Here is a 21,727-nt window from a genome sequence, read left to right as displayed (position 1 = left end):
GCATAATGAACGCACAAATGTGCAAAGACATCTTGGCAAATGTGATGCTGCCTTATGCTGAAGAGGAAATGCTGCTGAAATGGAAATTTCAGCACGATAACGATCCAAACCATACTGCAAGGATCATAAGGCAGTTTTTTCAAGATCACCATATCGAAGTATTAGAGTGGCCACCTCAATCCCCTGACGCATCACCCATTGAGATCTTATGGGAGATCGTAGACAAGAGAATTGACCACTCAAAAGCTACATCTTTAGATAAATTTTGGGAAGAAATCCAGAGAGCCTGGTATATTATCAGCAGCGACGAATGCAGGCATTTAGTCGACTCTATGGGTAAGAGGTGCAGGGAAATCCTCAAAAATAAGTGTTATCCCACGAAGTACTAATGCACTCCTATGCAAAAATGACTGTTCCTGTAAATTTCATAAGACTGAGATCAAGTACAAAATATTTGTGTCAATTGGCTCTATTTTTTTGACCCTGTGGTCTGGTATTCTTTTGAATATTATTGATTAGTTTGAGTTGTGTTATCTATATAACTGACTATGGTACAATGTGACTCTTTTGTAATGGTTCCTGTACAACGTAAAATTTTGTTTCCATCACAGTACAAACATGTCTAGTGATAAATTTGCACTTTCTTCCAAACCTTTGCCAGGTGGCTCTATTATTTTGACCACCACTGTATATGCATACGCCATAATTGGTTAGTAACTGAATAGTGACTCGGCTCCACACACGAAGCTACTGTACGGTGACGGATTCTTCCTGATTAGCCGTTTGTAAAGTTTGTTGCAGACTCGCTAGATCACTGACTCAAGTGACGAAGAAGACATGATTGTGTTTCATTATTTCAGGAGATTGGGTTCACCCATATCTTGAAAAGAACATCCACTGCAGATTATTCATAGCAGTAAAGGAGTTCGAACAAACGGATGCTAAATTTATTTCTTTTTATCGTATGACCAAACACAGTTATATGGACTTGGTGCAGCTTATTGCGCCTGCCATTCGACAGCAAAATACAAATATGAGGGAATGTGTGAGTTCTGAGGAAAGGTAAGAAGGTAAGAAAAGTTAACTTTTTTTTTTGCTATTTGCTTTACGTCGCACCAACACAGATAGGTCTTATGGCGACGATGGGACGGAAGGGCTAGGAGTGGGAGGAAAGCGTCCGTGGCCTTAATTAAGGTACAGTCCCAGCATTTGCCTGGTGTGAAAATGGGAAACCAGAAAACCATTTTCAGGGCTGCCAACAGTGGGCATCGAACCTACTGTCTCCCGAATACTGGATACCGGCCGCACTTAAATGACTGCAGCTACCAAGCTCGAAAAGTGATCTTTATTTTTACAAAAAAAAAAAAGCTTAGAAAATAATTCCATGTTTTCTCCGTAATGTCCTTTCTTGCGTAATCCTTCAGCGTATAATTGTACAGTACGGGGTGTTTTTCAATTTCTCCCACTTTATGTTGAAAACGTGTTCGCTCGCCATTGTAAAAAGGCACTTGATCACTGGGAACTGAGAAACTAAACTCGCTGGTGACTGGCTCCGCAGGTCACAAACTGGTAGCGCCATGTGTGGCTTTCCATTGAAATACACAGGAAGTGACACATCAACCAGAAGCTCTGTGTTGCTGTTCATGTAGAGCTAGTGGCATAGCTGATGATGGACACCAGGATGTGCATCATGTGCCAGATGTGACAAAGTAGCACACACAATAGTAGTTACCTTCAGTAATGTTTAAAATGAGCTGAAAGCAATTTCTAGGCATAACTTCAGGAATATTGGAGTAGCAAACACGTTCGTTGTCCAGTACATTTCTACGTTAGTATTTTATGATACCGGTCATCATCCAGACTCCTAAAAACATTCTCATCTCATCCAGAGTAACAGGAATCCAATTATCATACCTGCGTTCTTCGAATAATTGGGCATGTGTCTGACTCAACACCAAATATATCCTTCGAAAATAAATCGTTAATATTGCTGGACCTATCTCATCGGGTTCAGAACTTTAAAGATAAGAACTTCTTTAATGTTTCCGTATTGAACTGAGATCAACGATGTCTATTAGGTTCAACCTTTTCAATACTAATTAGGTACGTGTTTATGTTACTAATATCTTTTATTCAACTTGGGGACCGGTTTCGACATATATATAGTCATCAGCCATAAAATGAATTACAAATATATAAGAAAAGTAGCGCACACAATAGCATGAAAATTTCATTTTATAGCTGATGATGACATATATGTCAAAACCGGTCCCCAGGTTGAATAAAAGATATTAGTAACATAAACACGTACCTAATTAGTATTGAAAAGGTTGAACCTAATAGATATCTTATCGTGGAGGTTCAGAACTCGCGACATCCTACCCCGACTCACAATCGACATAACATACCCTGTATATCACCTTCCTGCAAGTAATCTGCACTTTTGTACGACTTACAGGCATTTTACAAGAGCGCAAAGACACTAACTGAGAACAAACAAGTGAAGATAGCACGTGTTCAGCCGTCGCATGTTTATCGATAGATACATTGTTCCTTCATTTTGAGTGACATCTGTGGGAGCTACAACATATGCACTTAAACGTCAATCGACGTGCTTGGCGCCGAGTGCGTTAAACACATGCTGGAAATGGTACGTGCCTTTTACGCTCTGTACAGCAAACACTTTGGTGAAGACCTGGTTTTGGGAGAGAAGTAAATTTTTCTTCATCTTTCCGTTACTCCACACAGCGCAGTGTGTAGGGCACCTTGTCTTGATCATGGAGGAGCTATACCAAATGAATGGAGAGTTGCTATAGTAGCCCCTTTGTATAAAGGAAAGGGTGATAGAGATAAAGCTGAAAATTACAGGCCAGTTAGTTTGACATGCGTTGCATGTAAGCTTCAGAAAGGCATTCTTTCTGATCATATAAGACATGTTGTGAAATTAATAACTAGTTTGACAGAAGGCAGTTTGGGTTTAGGAAAGGTTATTCCACTGAAGCTCAACTTGTAGGATTCCAACAAGATATAGCAGATATCTTGGATTCAGGAGGTCAAATGGACTGTATTGCGATTGACCCGTCTAAGGCATTTGACAAGGTGGATCATGGGAGACTACTGGCAAAAATGAGTGCTATTGGACTAGAAAAAAGAGTGGCTGAATGGGTGGCTATATTTCTAGAAAATAGAACCCTGGTTATCTGTATGTTCCACCTATCTCCTCGAGGATAGGTGGTTTGTGACGTGCCGATACCGGTCCGCTATTCTGCGCTCCTCTGTCGGCCTGTAATGAGTGTAGTTCAGGTGTGTGTGACTGTGTGTGTGTTACCATTTAGTTGGTTATGAGCCGTTGTGTGTGGATGCGTGGTCACCCACTGGATGGGTGACCATGCCCGTTGTTGCTTTCAGCAATTGTGTATATTATGCTATCTGGTTTTCTTATATGTGTATGTGTTAAAGTTGTGTTTGTGTGCATTGGTTTGTGTGTGACCAGGTAATCTGCTCCATTCAGTGTCTGACTGGCACAGCAGTTACGTGTATGTCGGCCGTGGTAGTTCTGGTCTATCCAGAAGCTAACCACGCCCAGTTTACGTTAGGAAGTCTGCAGTGAACACGCATTCGCAGCCCAGCGCTCATACTGAGCAGTCCTGCCAGCACCAAGCACCGGCAATTGAGAGTCTAGTACCCAGAACGCTAGCCTTACTGCCGCCTCCTGCGATATCTACGGTACTCCGTACCACCAAGCTCCAGAACACAGCTACCAGTGAGCCCCTAGGTCGCCTTGAGCAGGCCACCTGCAACACAGCCTGTTCAAATCAACAATAGACAACTGCCAGCCAAGAATGCGCAGAAACAAGCTCGCCTGCTACTCACGATCTTCCGCAGGCACTGAAAGCAATTTGTCAGAGCCCTCAGTGTGGTCACTGGTTCGGAACTCGTCCCATTGTGACACGGTAAAACTACATTTGTTCCGACCGTGCCCACTGAGCGAGCTCCTTACAGCGCGCCGGTCCCGTTCCAGTGGACTGAGAGTAGCCAGGACACTGACACTCCTAACCATGTCCACAGCTTTCAGCAACCCCAACTCCCCTTCCACCAACCACTTGAAATCCACTCTAATGCACGATACGTAAGTTACCATCCCTTCTCCATTCCCCTGTGCCGTGACCAATACCTCAACACTCGCCAGCGCTTGAGAGAACTACACGATCACCGAAAGCACTTATACACAGCCATCAGTACAGTCAAACACCCCATTCAAGTTTCACAAAGTTCTCTCAAACCAGCCCAAACAATGTACACAAAACAACACAAACAAAAGACACACTAACAGATACACCTCCCACTTCCCCCATTTCCCCCTCCCTGAAACCGAACCCGGGACTAAGACCCCCATTAATCTCACAACCAGGCAAAGACACACTAAACAAGTACACTCATACTGCGAGCAGACGTAAAAAACCTGCTCCCAGGACTATAAAAGCACCAGCACACCACACCACCACAACAGTGACTCGAACCCTCACCCTTCCCACCCCACACTTGTCACTCAGTGCTTCAACTGCCTTTTACTACATCATTCTGCAGCTACAAGCTCAGAACCTACTCGTTGCAACAGATGTGGAGGCTCACACCTTCACACTGATTGCACGGTGCCGCGGGACCAGGCGAGGTGCGCAAACTGCCAAGGCAGTCATGCCACCTCATTCCCTGGCTGTCCCTTAATTAAAAAGCCAGTGAAGGACCATTACAGACGTCCACAACACTTGCACACAAACCCCAAACCTCTTCCACTTCTAAGCCTCAAAATTCAGCCTCCTTCAAACCCCGGACCCCTCACTCACCAGCCCAGTAACCAACTTAGCCGAGACACCTCCACCCTCCTTAACTTACTTCTACTCAACCTACTATTGACCCAAAACAAGAACCCTCCACCCACCATGCCAAGCAGACAATTAATAATACTTTTAGACCCACACCAAGCAAATCACCCCCGCCCAGCAAACCTGTAAAGTCCTCACTTCCTAAAACCTCAACTAAAAGCACTGGAACACCCGGAAACCGAGGCGGGTGCACCACAAACAAACTGCTGCATTATTATGCTTTTTTTTTCTAAATTTAACGCTGCACACTTGCACTAAAAGTCAACGTTAAGTTCGCTATGTGTGAGTCACTGCTGTACGACGTCGGTCAAAAACCCACTGCAGACTTCCTAACGCAAATCGGGCGTGGTTAGCTTCTGGATAGGCCAGAACTACCACAGCTGACACACACGTAACTGCTGTGCCAGTCAGACACTGAATGGATCAGATTACCTTGTCACACACATACACACCAATGCACACAAACACATACACATATAAATTTAGCCATTTATAATACACAGTTTATATACACAACTGCTGAAAGCAACAACGGGCGTGGTCACCCACTGGATTTAGCCATGGAGCTGGACAGGAAGGGGAGTTCGGAATTGGAATAACTTACAAAGGGAGATGTTCAATAAATTTCCAATTCCTTTGCGATCATTTCAGAAAAGGCTAGGAAAACAACAGATAGGGAATCTGCCGCCTGTGTGACTGCCCTAAATTCAGATCAGTAGTGATTGATTGATTGATTGATTGATTGATTGATTGATCGATCCATCCATCCATCCATCCATCCATCCATCCATCCATCCATCCATCCATCCATCCATCCATCCATCCATCCATCCATCCATCCATCCATCCATCCATCCATCCATCCATCCATCCATCCATCCATCCATCCATCCATCCATCCATCCATCCATCCATCCATCCATCCATCCATCCATCCATCCATCCATCCATCCATCCATCCATCCATCCATCCATCCATCCATCCATCCATCCATCCATCCATCCATCCATCCATCCATCCATCCATCCATCCATCCATCCATCCATCCATCCATCCATCCATCCATCCATCCATCCATCCATCCATCCATCCATCCATCCATCCATCCATCCATCCATCCATCCATCCATCCATCCATCCATCCATCCATCCATCCATCCATCCATCCATCCATCCATCCATCCATCCATCCATCCATCCATCCATCCATCCATCCATCCATCCATCCATCCATCCATCCATCCATCCATCCATCCATCCATCCATCCATCCATCCATCCATCCATCCATCCATCCATCCATCCATCCATCCATCCATCCATCCATCCATCCATCCATCCATCCATCCATCCATCCATCCATCCATCCATCCATCCATCCATCCATCCATCCATCCATCCATCCATCCATCCATCCATCCATCCATCCATCCATCCATCCATCCATCCATCCATCCATCCATCCATCCATCCATCCATCCATCCATCCATCCATCCATCCATCCATCCATCCATCCATCCATCCATCCATCCATCCATCCATCCATCCATCCATCCATCCATCCATCCATCCATCCATCCATCCATCCATCCATCCATCCATCCATCCATCCATCCATCCATCCATCCATCCATCCATCCATCCATCCATCCATCCATCCATCCATCCATCCATCCATCCATCCATCCATCCATCCATCCATCCATCCATCCATCCATCCATCCATCCATCCATCCATCCATCCATCCATCCATCCATCCATCCATCCATCCATCCATCCATCCATCCATCCATCCATCCATCCATCCATCCATCCATCCATCCATCCATCCATCCATCCATCCATCCATCCATCCATCCATCCATCCATCCATCCATCCATCCATCCATCCATCCATCCATCCATCCATCCATCCATCCATCCATCCATCCATCCATCCATCCATCCATCCATCCATCCATCCATCCATCCATCCATCCATCCATCCATCCATCCATCCATCCATCCATCCATCCATCCATCCATCCATCCATCCATCCATCCATCCATCCATCCATCCATCCATCCATCCATCCATCCATCCATCCATCCATCCATCCATCCATCCATCCATCCATCCATCCATCCATCCATCCATCCATCCATCCATCCATCCATCCATCCATCCATCCATCCATCCATCCATCCATCCATCCATCCATCCATCCATCCATCCATCCATCCATCCATCCATCCATCCATCCATCCATCCATCCATCCATCCATCCATCCATCCATCCATCCATCCATCCATCCATCCATCCATCCATCCATCCATCCATCCATCCATCCATCCATCCATCCATCCATCCATCCATCCATCCATCCATCCATCCATCCATCCATCCATCCATCCATCCATCCATCCATCAGAACTGTTACTTCATTGCCAGAGTTGGCAAAAACCAAAATGTTACCATTAACACAAATAAACAGTGCCGGAAGATCCAACAAGAGCACAGAAAGTTACAACAGATTGTGGAAGGTGGTGTTATGTTATCGCTAGCCTGGATTCCAATCCATCAGCTTTCTTGCGTTCTAGTATAGTTGAGTGAGATTTCCTGAAGTTCTGGCTGTCACATCAAGTTTGTTGCAATTTAGCAGGTGTTCCTTATCCATTTTGCTTCCAGGGTCATGGCAAAGTGTGCATTCTTTCAGATCTCAGGATGTTGATTAGTTTCAGGTGAGCTGCAAGACAGTTGTGGGCAGTGTTAAGTCGGAAGAAGGCAACAGCTTCTCTTCTTGGTTTTATTTTATACTGGCCCCATTTAGCATCAATATCCTTCCATAATTTTGTTTCTGCTGTTTTCTTTGCCATTTCTTCATCCTGTTTTTAATAATCCTTTTTACTGACATAAAATCAGTCTGACTGGCAGGTTGTTGTAGTGTGGTACCTTGTTTGGTTAATCTGTCTGCCTCTAAATTACCTGCTATTCCTACATGAGAAGGAATCCACTGTAATGAGATCTGTTTGTGGAGTCTTTAGTTCTTTAGTTTGAGACTTATTGTTTCATGTCCGCAGCATTCCTTAAGCTGTACATGTCCCGTGGGTGGTGCTAATTAAGTAACAATTTTGGCAAAAATGTTCGAGATTGTGGAAGGTTCAACACAGAAAAGGCTTCATTTTAAATGATTTGTTCTACAAAGATATATCTTAAAATTTAAGTTAAAATAGTAGGAGAGCTGTCACGGATATATTTTAATGTATTATTCTGTTTGTCATTTTCTAGGGAACTGCATCTGCCAAAGAATTCTACAAGCGAAACCATCAGTGGACAGAAGGCCTGATTTCAGCTGCCAAGTCTGTAGGTGTTGGAGCAAAGTTCCTTCTGTAAGTATGGCAGGACCTTGGTTCTTAGCCAAACTCATGTGGATAGCAGAGAACAAACACCTCTTCTTTAAGTATCCTCCAGTTATTCCCGTTCCCAAAGAGGTCAGATACATTATGTTTTGAGTTTCACGTTTTGCTTATTGTGGCTCTCTGCTTCATATTCATTACCTGTCTTACCTCAGCATGTATTCCTTGTTCTACAAGGGGACTTCATAAAGTAAGTTGCACATTATTATGGCAGGCCAAGTAACTTTTATTGAATGCTGCACTACAATACAAAGTGACACAGATACACGACACTATTTTTCAACACAGTCACAGAGTCTCTGTAAATAACTGTCTGAACGTTCTTCTGATCGTTCAATTCCTCGACGATAGAAATCGGCTCCTTGGTCATGGAGCCATTTGAGAACTTCCTCGTCATTGGAAAATCTCTTTCCCTCCCAGATGTTCTCCAAAAAGATGGAAATTATGAGTGCAAGATCTGGAGTGTATGCCGGACGCTTCCATATCTCCCATCGAAAATGTTGAAGCAAAGTGTTGCATTGTTGTGCAGAAGAACGATGCCTTTTGTTCTTTGTGGTGTTGTGCATTAAAAATCAGCATGAATGAATGTTTGTGCCCTTTGCCATAAACTCTGTGTACAGAACTCCTCCACGGTCAAAGAAAATGGTGACCATGACCTTCCCTGCTGATGGTGCAACTTTGCATTTCTTCCACACAGGCGAGGAGGTGTGTCTCCGTTCCATAGACGCTCTTTTTGTTTGAGGTGTGAAATGTCTCGTTGCCCATGATGATGCGGTTTAGGAAAACATTGTCTTGCACAGAGTAATGCTAAAAGTCCAGAGACGACATAAACCTTGCGTCTTTGTGTGCAGGTGTCAGTGATCCCAGAGTTCAGCATGAGCCCAATTTCCAATACTGAAGACAGTCTTAGACGATTGAATGAGCACTGCCTATTGAGGTGCACATCTACTGAGCTGTTCGTAATTTAGTCTGTATATCACCAGAATTTCACGATGAATCTCTGTGCAATTTAGTCAGTTTTGCCCACAGGAATCTTACTGTCCCGCAAACTTCAACTTTGGAATACGTTTCCAGTTGACGCACCATTTCACTCGTACACCGTCTTGCACCTGTTATCAATACCGCAGCAGAAATGTGTCTGCAGGAATCCTGGAACGTGTACTCTCTTGTGACTATGCGCCACTCTTGTTGTGCAGTGGTCTTGGCATGGGACGACATGTGTAACTTACTTTTTGAAGTCCCTACATGGACACTTTTATGATTTGTGTTCTTATTGCATCTTCGCTACCATACCAGAATAACTTGGAAGAACGTATACTCCAGCTAACAGGTGTTCATGACTTAAAGTAATGACTCTTAACTCTAACATTATTATTAGCAAGGAAAAGCTTTCTTAAGAAAGGAAATTTGCTCACTTCAGACATTGATATAGGAATTAGAAAGATGTTTTTGAAGACTTTCGTGTGGAGCATGGCATTTTATGGAAGTGTAACATGGACGGAAACTAGCTCAGAAAGAAAGAGAACAGAAGCTTTTGAAATGTGGTGTTACCGAAGAATGCTGAAGGTGAGATGGATAGATCGAATAACGAATGAAGAGATACTGAATCAAATTTGCGACAGGAGATCAATTTGGCTAAATTTGAGGAGAAGAAGAGGTAGAATGATTGGACACATCTTAAGACACCCAGGGCTTGTTCAGTTGGTTTTTGAAGGAAGTGGAGGTGGTAAGAACTGTAGGGGTCGACCAAGGTATGAATATGACAAGCGGATTAGAGCAGATGTAGGATGCAATAGTTATGTAGAAACAAAAAGGTTAGCACAGGATAGGGTGGCATGGAGAGCTGCATAAAACCAGTCTATGAACTGATGACTCAAACAACAACAACAACAACAACAACTATTATTATTATTATTATTATTATTATTATTATTATTATTATTATTATTATTATTATTATTATTATTAACACCACCTTATTCCATACTGTGTTTACCCAATGCAAGGGTAAACCCACATTTTACATGCTTCTAATCTTTATGGCTTTAGCCATAGTCCAGGACTCAATCCGCACACCACGGCACAGAAGGCACAGCTTCATACGATCCTAACCGGAAGCTGCAGACCACTTGGCATAGGCTTGAAAATGCTGGAGCGCTTGATTCCTTCGGAATGGTCCTGGTGTTCATTGACTACACTTCTCAGTCTCTGTATTGAAACTCTGTTGACCAACACACTGAGGTTTATGACAAACCATGCTCACAATCGTGTATTTGGTCTTCTTTGCATTCAAGTTTAGACCAAGGTTTTTACACGCCTCCACCACTATCGATGGGGTCTGCTGTCGGCTCTAAGGACAGTGTCGTCAGCATATCTTCACTTCACATCTGTATCCTTGTTAAATATCCTCCTTAATATTACATCCATTTAAAATGAAATTTCAAATAGACATGTTTCGACCCAACATAGGGTCATCCTCAGTAAAATGTTGTTTGAGTTGTCAGTCCATAGACTGGTTTGATACAGCCCTCCATGCCACCCTATCCTGTGCTAACCTTTTCATTTCTACATTACTACATCCTATATCTGCTCTAATCTGGGTGTCATATTCGTACCTTGGTCTACCCCTACCATTGTTACCGTAAAGTAAAACCTCCACTTCCTTCAAAAACCAACTGTACAAGACCTGCGTGTCTCAAGATGTGCCCTTCTTCTGGTCTTATTTAGCCAAATCAATCTCCTCTCACCAATTTGATTCAGTATCTCTTCATTCATAATTCAATCTACCCATCTCACCTTCAGCATTCTTCTGAAACACCACATTTCAAAAGCTCCTATTCTCTTTCTTTCTGAGCTAGTTATCGTCCATGGTTCACTTCCATACAAAAACATCTTTCTAATTCCTATATCAATGTTCGAGGTGAAAGGCCTTCCTTGCTTGTGCTAGTCCTTACTTCTGCCATTGTTAGTTATTTTACTACTAAAGTAACAATATTCATCTACTTCCTTTAAGACTTCATTTCCTAATCTAATATTTCCTGCATCACTTGACTTTGTTCGACTGCACTCCATTACTTTTGTTTTGGACTTATTCATTTTCATCTCGTACTCCTTCCCCAAGACTTCGTCCATACCATTCAGCAATTTCTCCAGATCTTTTGAAGTTACATAAAATAACATCATCGGCTAATCTGAGAGTTTTGATTTCCTCTCCTGGAACTTTGGTACTGTACCATTACGTTACAGTTGGGGTGATCATTAACATGGAGCGGAGCAGCTTCAGACAACGCAAACACATATGAAGTGTATCCAAGATGCAGGGTGATTGTAATTAGATAGAACAACTATGGTATTTTAAAAAAAATCATTGAATTCAATCTATTCTTAACTACCTTGAAAGAAGATCGCATTTGAAAAAATAGTAATTTATTGCAAACCAAGAAGAGTGTTATTAACATACAAGAAGAAAGCCAAGAATTAATTTACATTCTAGCGGAGAATTTAGCTATTTACGGCTGCAAAATAAGCCGAGACAAGAGGAAAACGCATACATTTCTGTTTAAAAATATTGGAGTTAAAGAAAGCTACGGACCAGTGTAAGATTGAGGAGAAAAGGGCAAATTACAGTATAATAAGTGGCTGAATACCGTCAAGAACAGCAGAAATATTAATTAGAAGCATTAGTCAACGTTCGGCAGACGATATATTTAATGAGAATAAGCTATATTGGATATCTATAGAGCACAATTTTGAAGTATTAGGAAATACTAGCAACCATTCCTATTTGCTAGAAGGCTTATGATGGAAGAACTAGATATGTATTCTGCCCAATTAATGATGTTTTCTTCTTGCATGGACACCAGCGATGTGATGACACACGCTTAAACTGGTGGAGGACTGCCAGAGATGCTATGACTCAAACCAAGCCTGCCGAGAACGATGCCCAGCTGTGACGTGTACGGAGATGGAAGCTGATCACTCGGAGATGGCATAACACACGAGCAGGAGCCAGCAGCTGACCCAATCGAGTTTCCAAATTACCTCTTCACAGTTATTTGTAGTTGTTGAAATAAAATAGTAGGAGTGAAGAATTGCCTACAAATAAATTATATGTGCCAGTTTGTGAATGTCATTGCTAGATTTTAAGAAGTTAACTGCGAGCATGTGCCCATTTGAGCAATAATTATGCTCCTAACATGATTTTAGGTTATTGTAAGCATATATGGAGTGTGTATATCGATGTTAATGTACCAATCTACTCGGAAAGATTATTTAGTTTTGAACTAGGCGAGATCAGGAAGAGAATCTATGAATTGCAGAGTATAACCTGGATACTGAAGAGACCAAATCGGCAGACATGGCCATTACAACTGTATTATAAGAAGAAATGGATTAAATATTGGGAATTCGCAGTTAATAAGAATAATATGTCGTCGATGGACTAGTAAACCGTAACAGAGATGTTGTTTAGAAGAAATGAATTGAGAATATATATATGCAGATGAAGAGATATATGAGAAATATGAAGAAATGAGAGTATTGGGGTGTATTATTTGTTTCGTTGGGTGAGCAATTGAAGGAAGATGATGTTACGCATTTATGTGTTAGTTATGGATATTGTATGATAAATAAGATGCAGGCTGCAAGGTTAGGTCATGCTCATATGAATATAGAGATACAGTCCAGGTGATTAAATGTCGATTGGAAGTATAACATGAGAGATTATGCAAGGTTAATTGAATCTCACATGCTTAATGGAGTAAATGTAGGGATATTAAGGAACAGAACGAATGTTTCCCAATGAGAATGTAGATTGGTGAATTGAATTACAACATAGTATTGGCACAGCGGTAAATTATATAAGAGTTTATTTCAGTTACAGTAGCACATATATTTTCATAGTTTGTACTGATTGGCTATTCTATGAGTGGCACTTATTGATAATATATTTGATTTCCACTGGCATGTACGAATGAATTTGACTATATTTACTTAGTGTTACTATTGATATAGTATTTTAAATTGTGGTGACAGTTTGATACCACATTCAGGAAACTTATTGATTTTCTCGTATCTCGAAAAGTTAATACAAAAATCCAAACTAAATATGAAGGATCCCCACATCCACCAGAAATAAAGAATCGGTCCTCATAAGAATTAACCCCATGTAGTATTTGAATGCAAAATGAACTGAAATAATTCAGCGAAGTATTAATGATAAGTTATGAATGAAAGACTGTAGTAAACCAACTTCAACTATATCGATTGAAATAATTTATGTACTTAAGTTGAATGTGTAACATATTTTCATTTTCTTTTCTCTACGGCTTACAATTCAATTTAATCTTATTTGATACCATATTAGCATGCTAATAAACTAGTGTTAGGATTATTTCTGGGTTTTCTTTCTGAAAATAGGTAATGATATGTAGCCATAAGGTAGTATAAATGATAATAGTAGTAATCTGAAATGAATGAACAAGAAATACAAAGACTTCAAGGAGTATACAGGAACAAGAAACTTGCTGTAAAGAACATTGTAAGGGAAGAAAAAGAGAAGAAATGGAATGAGTTTGCAGACAAACTGGAAGAGGACAGTAGAGGAAATATGAAATTGCTATACAGATTAGTGAAAAACAAGCGAAGGGATCAAGAGACCATAAAAGCAATAGAACGTGATGATGGAACTCTGGCACAAGAAGAGGGAGAAATTAAACAAGAACTCAAGATCTATTTCGAAAAGCTGCTGAATGGAGATACAGAAAACATAACAACGGATAGAGGAGAGCCAAGTCGAGGAACCACAACTGAACCACCAATTACATGGCTTGAGGTTGAAAATGCCCTCAAGAGCATGAAGAAAGGAAAGGCAGTGGGCATAGAGGAACTAAGTGCAGATATGCTGAAAGCAGCGGGAGTTCCAGTAATCCAATGGCTCTACAGACTGCTCAACAAGATATGGGAGGAAAATACTATTCCTGAGGACTGGAGGATGGGCATCATTGTACCTCTGTTCAAGAAAGGAAGCCGACGAAAATGTACTAATTACCGTGGTATCGCACTACTGTCTCATGTCCTGAAAATATTGGAAAAAATAATAGAGACCAGAATCAGAGATATTGTTGAACCAATTTTGGAAGAAGAGCAGTATGGTTTCAGACCAGGAAGGTCAACTACAGACCTTATATTTGCAATTAGGATGCTAAATGAAAAATACTGGGAGAAGAACAAGCCTTTATTTCTAATAATTTTGGACATTGAGAAAGCATACGATAGTGTACCAAGGGAAAGAATTTGGCAATGCATGAAAGAACTTCAAGTGCGAGACAGCCTCATAGACAAAGTGAAAATGTTGTATAGTGGGAACAGAAGCTGTATTCAAGTAGGATGTGGTTTGTCAGACTGGTTTGAAACAGAGAGAGGAGTGCAGCAGGACAGCTCATTGTCACCACTTCTATTTATTATTGTAATGGATGTAGTAATGAAATCTATTAAAAGGAAAGAACATGGAGATATCAAAGCCTTCACATTTGCAGATGATCTTGCGATCTGGAGTGACTCAGAAGAGGAATTGGGAGAGAGAATACAAAGCTGGAATGAGGAGTTTAAGAAATATGGTTTAAACATCAGCAAGACCAAGACGGTGGTGATGAAAGTGTATGGGGAAGGAGCAGAACCAATAGTCATGTTAAATGAAGCTCAACTGGACAGCGTTCCAGTTTTCAAATACTTGGGTAGCGTTATATCAAATGACAACCTAGCAAAACATGAAGTGAACAATCGAATCAATAAGGCAACACAATTTTACCACCAGGTAAGACACCTGCTGTGGGATGAGCAAATACCCATGAAAACAAAAATGACATTGTACAAGTCCTATTATACACCAATCCTTACATACAGTCTCGAAACCACAACACTGACCAATAGAGATAATTCCAAACTTCAGGCAGCTGAAATGAAATTCCTACGCACTATGATCCAGAAAACCAGGAGATAAAAGATTAGGAATGAGAAAATTAGAGAAGAAGTAAGAATAGATGATTCTCTCCTCAATAAGATTCAGATATCAAGACTGCAGTGGTTTGGTCACATGAAGAGGATGCCAGTAAACAGAACTACAAGAAAGGAATTTGACAGAAAAGTAGAAGGAAGACGACCCGTTGGAAGGCCACGAAGGAAATGGATAGATTTAGTTAAGAGCGATGTACTGCTGAGAGGTCATGTCTGGGACAAGTTGTTGGAGGAAGAGTGGTACAAGGACAGGATGAGATGGAGGAGGCTCATATACCACACCCAGGAAACTGGAGGTGGTTTAGGATGAAGATGATGAGTAGTAATCTGAGATGATATGATCAATATCATGGTTACTTGCTTGAATATGGGGGGTTGAATGATTGATATGCGGATATTTTTACTCTTCAACAGAACCTGCGATTATACTAACACTTTTTATGTACAAAGTTGATATTTTTACCCTGAGAAGCTGGCAGGAACATATGCCTACTACCGCCATATGTGATTTATGCCATTAACCCCCGTTCTTGAAGCAGATTAGTGAGATGATGTCAGGTGGTAGGGGATAATATCCTTTACAAATTTGTCTTTTGATTTCCTTTATTGCCTGTTGTATGTAAACATTGAGAAGGTGAGGGGACAAACTGCATCCTTGCCTCACTCCTTTCTGGATTGCTGTCTCTTTTTCAAGGCCCTCATTTCTTATCACTGCAGACTAATTTTTGTATAGATTGTAGATAATTCTCCTTTCTCAGTATCTGATCCCAATCACCTTCAGAATCTCAAACAGTTTGGTCCATTCAGCATTATCGAATGGCTTTTCTAGATCTACGAACGCCACGTACGTAGGCTTGTCTTTCTTAATTCGGTCCTCTAAGATCAGACGGAAAGTCAGGATTGCTTCACGTGTTCCCACATTTCTTCTGAAGCCAAGTTTGATCTTCTCCCAACTCGGCTTCAACTTGTCTTTCCATTCTTCTGTAAATAATATGTGTTAAAATTTTGCAGGCATGAGATACGAAAATATATATAATAAACTAAAAACATTAGACACGCAATATTTCGACTGCGGGAGCACGTCAGTCGAGAGCTGGACTCCGCAGTCAAAAAACACAGGAAGTTCAAGCAGGCCACTTCAATAACAACTTACATAACGTCAGTTTATGACTGACCGGGCGAGTTGGCCGTGCGCGTAGAGGCGCGCGGCTGTGAGCTTGCATCCGGGAGATAGTAGGTTCGAATCCCACTATCGGCAGCCCTGAAAATGGTTTTCCATGGTTTCCCATTTTCACACCAGGCAAATGCTGGGGCTGTACCTTAATTAAGGCCACGGCCGCTTCCTTCCAACTCCTAGGCCTTTCCTATCCCATCGTCGCCATAAGACCTATCTGTGTCGGTGCGACGTAAAGCCCCTAGCAAAAAAAAAAGTTTATGACTGAACACAATACAGTGGAACCTCGATTCTCTGCTTTTGGAGGGACCCCGGGGAAAAAAAAACCTGTACAACACGGGAAAACTAAAAATGCGGGAACGAATAAACGATCAACAATTTAGCTAAACATCACAAAAAAGAAATATCTATATGTATAATCTACAAACACCTAATGGGCCTTCCGCCTAGCAAGCGACCGCTGCTCGGTCCAAAGGCCTGCAGATCATGAGGTGACGCATGGTCAGTGTGATGAATCCTCTCTGCTGTTATTCCTGGCTCTCTGGACCGGGGTCAGCATCTCACCATTAAATAGCTCGTCAATTAAAGGTAATCGTAGAATGAGCAAACCTGGAACCAGCCCTCATATCCACGTAAAAATGTCTGACCTGGCCGGGAATCGAACCTGGTCCCTCTGGGTGAGAGGCAGGCAAGTTAGATTGCGGGGCCAGCTTCAAACATTAATTACCGGTATGCGATTTAAAAATTTCAAACCTTCACATTCAGTTTTACCGGGAAACTTCGTCGGTTTCCTCTGAAAACTTATTTCACTTCAGCAACTTTGATCAGTCAAACTGTTAGAAAATCCTAATAACACCAGGCCAAACAACGGTCGAACACAAGTAGTTTTTAATTCTCTAATCTTATAAAATAAAGCACATTGGATAGAAAAGCGCCCAACATGATGGCGAAATCTCTTTTTTTTTAAATCTTCCATTGTAATTTGCTCACTGGTATACTGTTCATAGTCAGTGTATGGAAATCTTGTACGGTGTAAATTAGGTCTACATGATTTTTAAAGGTTAATGTTGAACTCAAAAATATGGTTTTGAATGTAAGTATCAATTCTAAAGTTCTCAAATGCATTATATTCAATTCTGCCCGTCACTAATCACAAATTGGAAAAAAAAAATATATCGTAAAAACTTCAGAAATTACTGTTATTCATGACCTTGAGCTCAGCTGGAAAACACGCTCGCTGTACAAGTCGTAAGAGTGCGAAATGATACAAAGTTTTTAAATGTAACGTGCGCACATAAAACAACTGCGATTTTTGTAACATTTTAACACAAAAACGTGAAATTCGCGGTCTTAAATTAGGACCAAAACAGTAATAGGCAATTCCCTTGGCTCTATATATGTAAGGTGCAACACCTGTTCTGGTCTCGATAACATTGTGTTGCCTAAGAAGGAGCTGCCTGAAAGCTCGGTGACTATACAGTGCGATACATCTAACCCTAGACATAATGTAGACGTTTTCAAGTACAAACAATTGATGAAATGTGATTGTTGTGGACACTCTCTGCTTTATGATTTTGATTCTCTAAACAATACCACCCGAATGCAATGCTAAGATAGTCCCTTACGCAAGTTCACCACCGATTGCTTTTCCGCTATAGTACTTTCTGAAATTACCTCGAAGACGCGACGTTAACGCCAAGATCCCTAAGTATTCCGTAACCGTCCTTTTGTGAGATACCGTTTCTTGAAAAACACATCATCGAGGATTTAGCATTGATGGGACTGAAATTTCTGGACGGTTGATATAGGAAATTGTTTCTTTGAGTAACGGATAATGCAGAATTTTGACAACGTGATTTAATTAAGATGCTCGCGGGACCACGTAATTTGAACTAATAATACGGGAAAACATAGCTTCCGGGAATGTATAATCGAGGTTCTTCTGTAATTAAGCCAACAGTGTACAGATACATTTGAACTACATCAGAGGACAACGAGAATATTGCAACAAAAAGACCTCCAGCTCGAAAATGGTTTTAATGACTTTCACCTGATATTTTAAATTTTCATCATGTTTTTTAAGGAAAAACTTTCTAACAAGCACTTCATATTGTGTGTCTAATGTTTTTAATTTATTATATATATATTTTACTGAGGATGACCGTATGTTGGGTTGAAACGTCTCTCTGAAATTTCATCTTAATTGGATGTAATATTAAGTATTGACTAGAAGGATATTTAACATAATTTGTACAATTAATAATATGGATCCAACGTTAAGTTTATAGTCTATATCCTGCAGCGAGTTTTCTGAGTACAGGTTGAAGAGGAGTAGGTACTTTCAATATTCCAGAATGCGTCTCGCCTCATTTGATCGAGACTTCATTCACGAGCCTGTGTCCCACTAGAAAACAGGCCTTCTGTGTTTCTTTCAGTGTGGTCATCACTTGCTCTGTTGAATGTCTTTTCCGAGTCAAGGAAGCAACTGATCTCCCTGCATCTCTGAACCACGACTTGAATGCTCAACAGGGCTTCTCAAGTTCCAAGGCCTGTGTATCACCCATGTATTCTTTCTGGTACATACATTGGTGAATGTGTCGGTACATTCATTAAATAATCATCGCATTTTTAAAAAACAGAGTAAATCAAAATTTGTGTATTCAAATGACTTATATCAACACCATTCTCTAGAATGTCCAAGAAATTCCTTCAGAAATGTTTTCATTACTAATTATTTTTTAAAAGGTGAAAGAAAAGAACCTAGATAAATAAAATACACTGATATGTAAAATTCAGTGCAAATATAGTCTATAGTTTTTTAATTACAATGAAAGCAAGTGTAAGAATGAGCCATCTAGTTGCAAAAGTGTCCATCTTCAGAAATATGAAAATTAGGTAATTCTGAGATATTATGTTCGTTACCAACGACAGCATATCACGGCTGTGGTTTTAGTTGCAGAAACAACGTGTAGCCGGTCTGAGTGGCTCAGTCCGGTGGTATTTGAAGGTGCTCAGATATGTCAGCCTCGTGTCGGTAGAATTACTGGCACATAAAAGAACTCGTGCGGGACTAAATTCCGGCACCTCAGCATCTCGGAAAACTGTAAACGTAGACAAGCCAAGAGCGTTTTCTTCTTCTTCTTCTTCTTCTTCTTCTTCTTTATGACCACATAGGATCACTTTAATCAGTCCGTCGTTCAGGTCTCTTTGAAGGGATTGTTCGGGCTTTGCGGTCCTCCCAGTACTTCTTCAGACGCTCCGATCTTCGTGCCCTTTCCTCAGTTGAAAATGTGCGTGTTGTTGGTTTGTTTTGTGTAAGGGTAAAGCGGAGGTTTGTATTTTTGAGATTTGTATTCAATTTTATCTGATTTTTGGTGTCTTCTGTTGTAAGGCCTATTTCCTTCAGATCCTCTCTTACTTCTCTGATCCATTTACATCCTGTTGTGGTATTTTTTGAGACGAGATTGTGTTGTACTAGTTGTTTCAGAAGTCTCGAGTCCTGCATCCTCATGATATGTCCAAAGAATCCCAGTCTCCTCTTACGCATAGTATCTGTAATGGGTTCTAGCTCTTTGTACACGACTTTGTTAGGTATTAACTGCCACTGTCCATCTTTCTGATATTTTTTGTTGATACAGGTTCTTCCAATCCTCCTTTCAATTTTCTGAAGTCTGTCAGTCTTTGATTGTTTATTCAGGTAAAAGAGTGTTTCTGCTGCATATGTAGCTTCCGGTTTTATAACTGTGTTGTAGTGTTTTATTTTTGTATTTATTGATAGACATTTCTTTTTGTAGATATCCCATGTTAATTTTTGTGCTTTAGCTAATCTATTTGTTCTTACTTGGATTGAGATTTTTTCATTTAAGTTATGTGTTATTACTTCTCCAAGATATTTAAACTGAGTTACTATTTTGATTTTATTACCATTTATGGTGACTTCTTTTAGCTGTGTTGGTTTTTGGGGCATAATTTCTGTTTTTTCAAATGATATTTTGAGGCCAATTTTATTTGCAATGTTTTGAAGTTCTGATATCTGGGTTTTTGCTTCTTTTATGTCCACTGCTAGTAATGCTAAATCGTCAGCAAAACCCAGGCAATTTGTTTTGATTTTTCGGCCAATCTTTATTTTGGGGGGACATTTTCTAAACCATTCCCTCATTACCATTTCTAGAGCACAGTTAAATAATAGTGGTGAGAGCCCATCTCCCTGCCGTAGTCCAGTTTTAATTTCAAATGTCTCTGATGTTTCACCCCTAAACTTCACTTTTGACTTGGTATTGGTGAGTCAATTTTATCATGTTTATTAATTTGGGGTGTAGTCCAAGGTGTCTTAAAATTTTAAACAGAGATTCCCTATGGATGCAATCATAAGCTTTCTTGAAATCTACAAATGTTATCACCATATCTCTGTTTCTTCTCCTGTTATAGTCTATTATCAACTTAAGACTCATGATCTGATCAGGACAGCTCCTCCAGGGTCTGAAACCTCCTTGATATTCTCCTAGTTCTTTCTCAAGTTGTAAACTTATCCTATTAAGGATGATTATTGAAAATATTTTGTATGTTATGTCTAGGAGAGAGATTCCCCTGTAGTTATTAGGGTCGGTTTTGTCCCCTTTTTTGTGCAGAGGATGAATGAGGGCTGTTGTCCAGTGTTCTGGTAGTTCTTCTTTAATCCAGATAGAGACAAGTTGTTGATGGAGGGCAACTTTTGCTGAGGTTCCTGCATATTTCCAGATTTCCGCAAAGGTCTGATCTTCTCCTGGCGCTTTGTAGTTTTTTAATTTATTCAGAGCTTGGTAGACTTCCTTTATTGTGGGGGGATTGATGTTTTCTGGTGATGTTTTTATCGGGGTGTTGGTGTCCAAATGAAGGAGTTCTGTAGGTTCCTCACAATTTAAAAGCTTGTTGAAATGTTTAGCCAGAATTTCTGCATTGTCTTTATTGTTATGGGCCAGCTTACCATCTTCATCCTTCATCAGTAGGGTCGGGGGTTCATATTTTTGGAGCTGCTTTCTGAAGGTTTTGTAGTAGTCCCTTGATTTAGTTTTACTGAACTGTTCTTCAATTAACTGCAGGGTGTCCTTATGATGTTGTCTTTTTATTCTTCTTAAGACTTGGGTAGTTTCTTTTCTCTGTTTTACTAGCTTTTGATAGGATATTTCTGTCTTTTGGGACTGATGTAATAGCCATGCCTGATGTCTTTTCTCCACTGTTTCATCACATTCACTGTTCCACCATTGGTGTTTTTTACGTG

The 21,727-nt window shown here is 40.7% G+C and overlaps 1 protein-coding gene across 4 annotated transcripts in view; it reads left to right on the top strand.

The window, feature by feature from the left end:
* Positions 1-21,727, top strand: part of Hip1 (Huntingtin interacting protein 1) — a 604,867-nt gene that overhangs the window by 531,910 nt on the left and 51,230 nt on the right. For all 4 annotated transcript variants that reach the window (XM_067154583.2, XM_067154580.2, XM_067154584.2 and 1 more), the window contains one exon: positions 8,155-8,255. In XM_067154583.2, the coding sequence (XP_067010684.2) occupies positions 8,155-8,255 (101 nt within the window). The remainder of the gene's footprint in view (positions 1-8,154; positions 8,256-21,727) is intronic.

The sequence above is a fragment of the Anabrus simplex genome, chromosome 10 (genome assembly GCF_040414725.1).
Source record: "Anabrus simplex isolate iqAnaSimp1 chromosome 10, ASM4041472v1, whole genome shotgun sequence".
Lineage (NCBI taxonomy): Eukaryota > Metazoa > Arthropoda > Insecta > Orthoptera > Tettigoniidae > Anabrus > Anabrus simplex.
The sequence above is the reverse complement of the archived record's forward strand: the minus strand, read 5'-3'. Positions and strand labels throughout refer to the sequence as shown.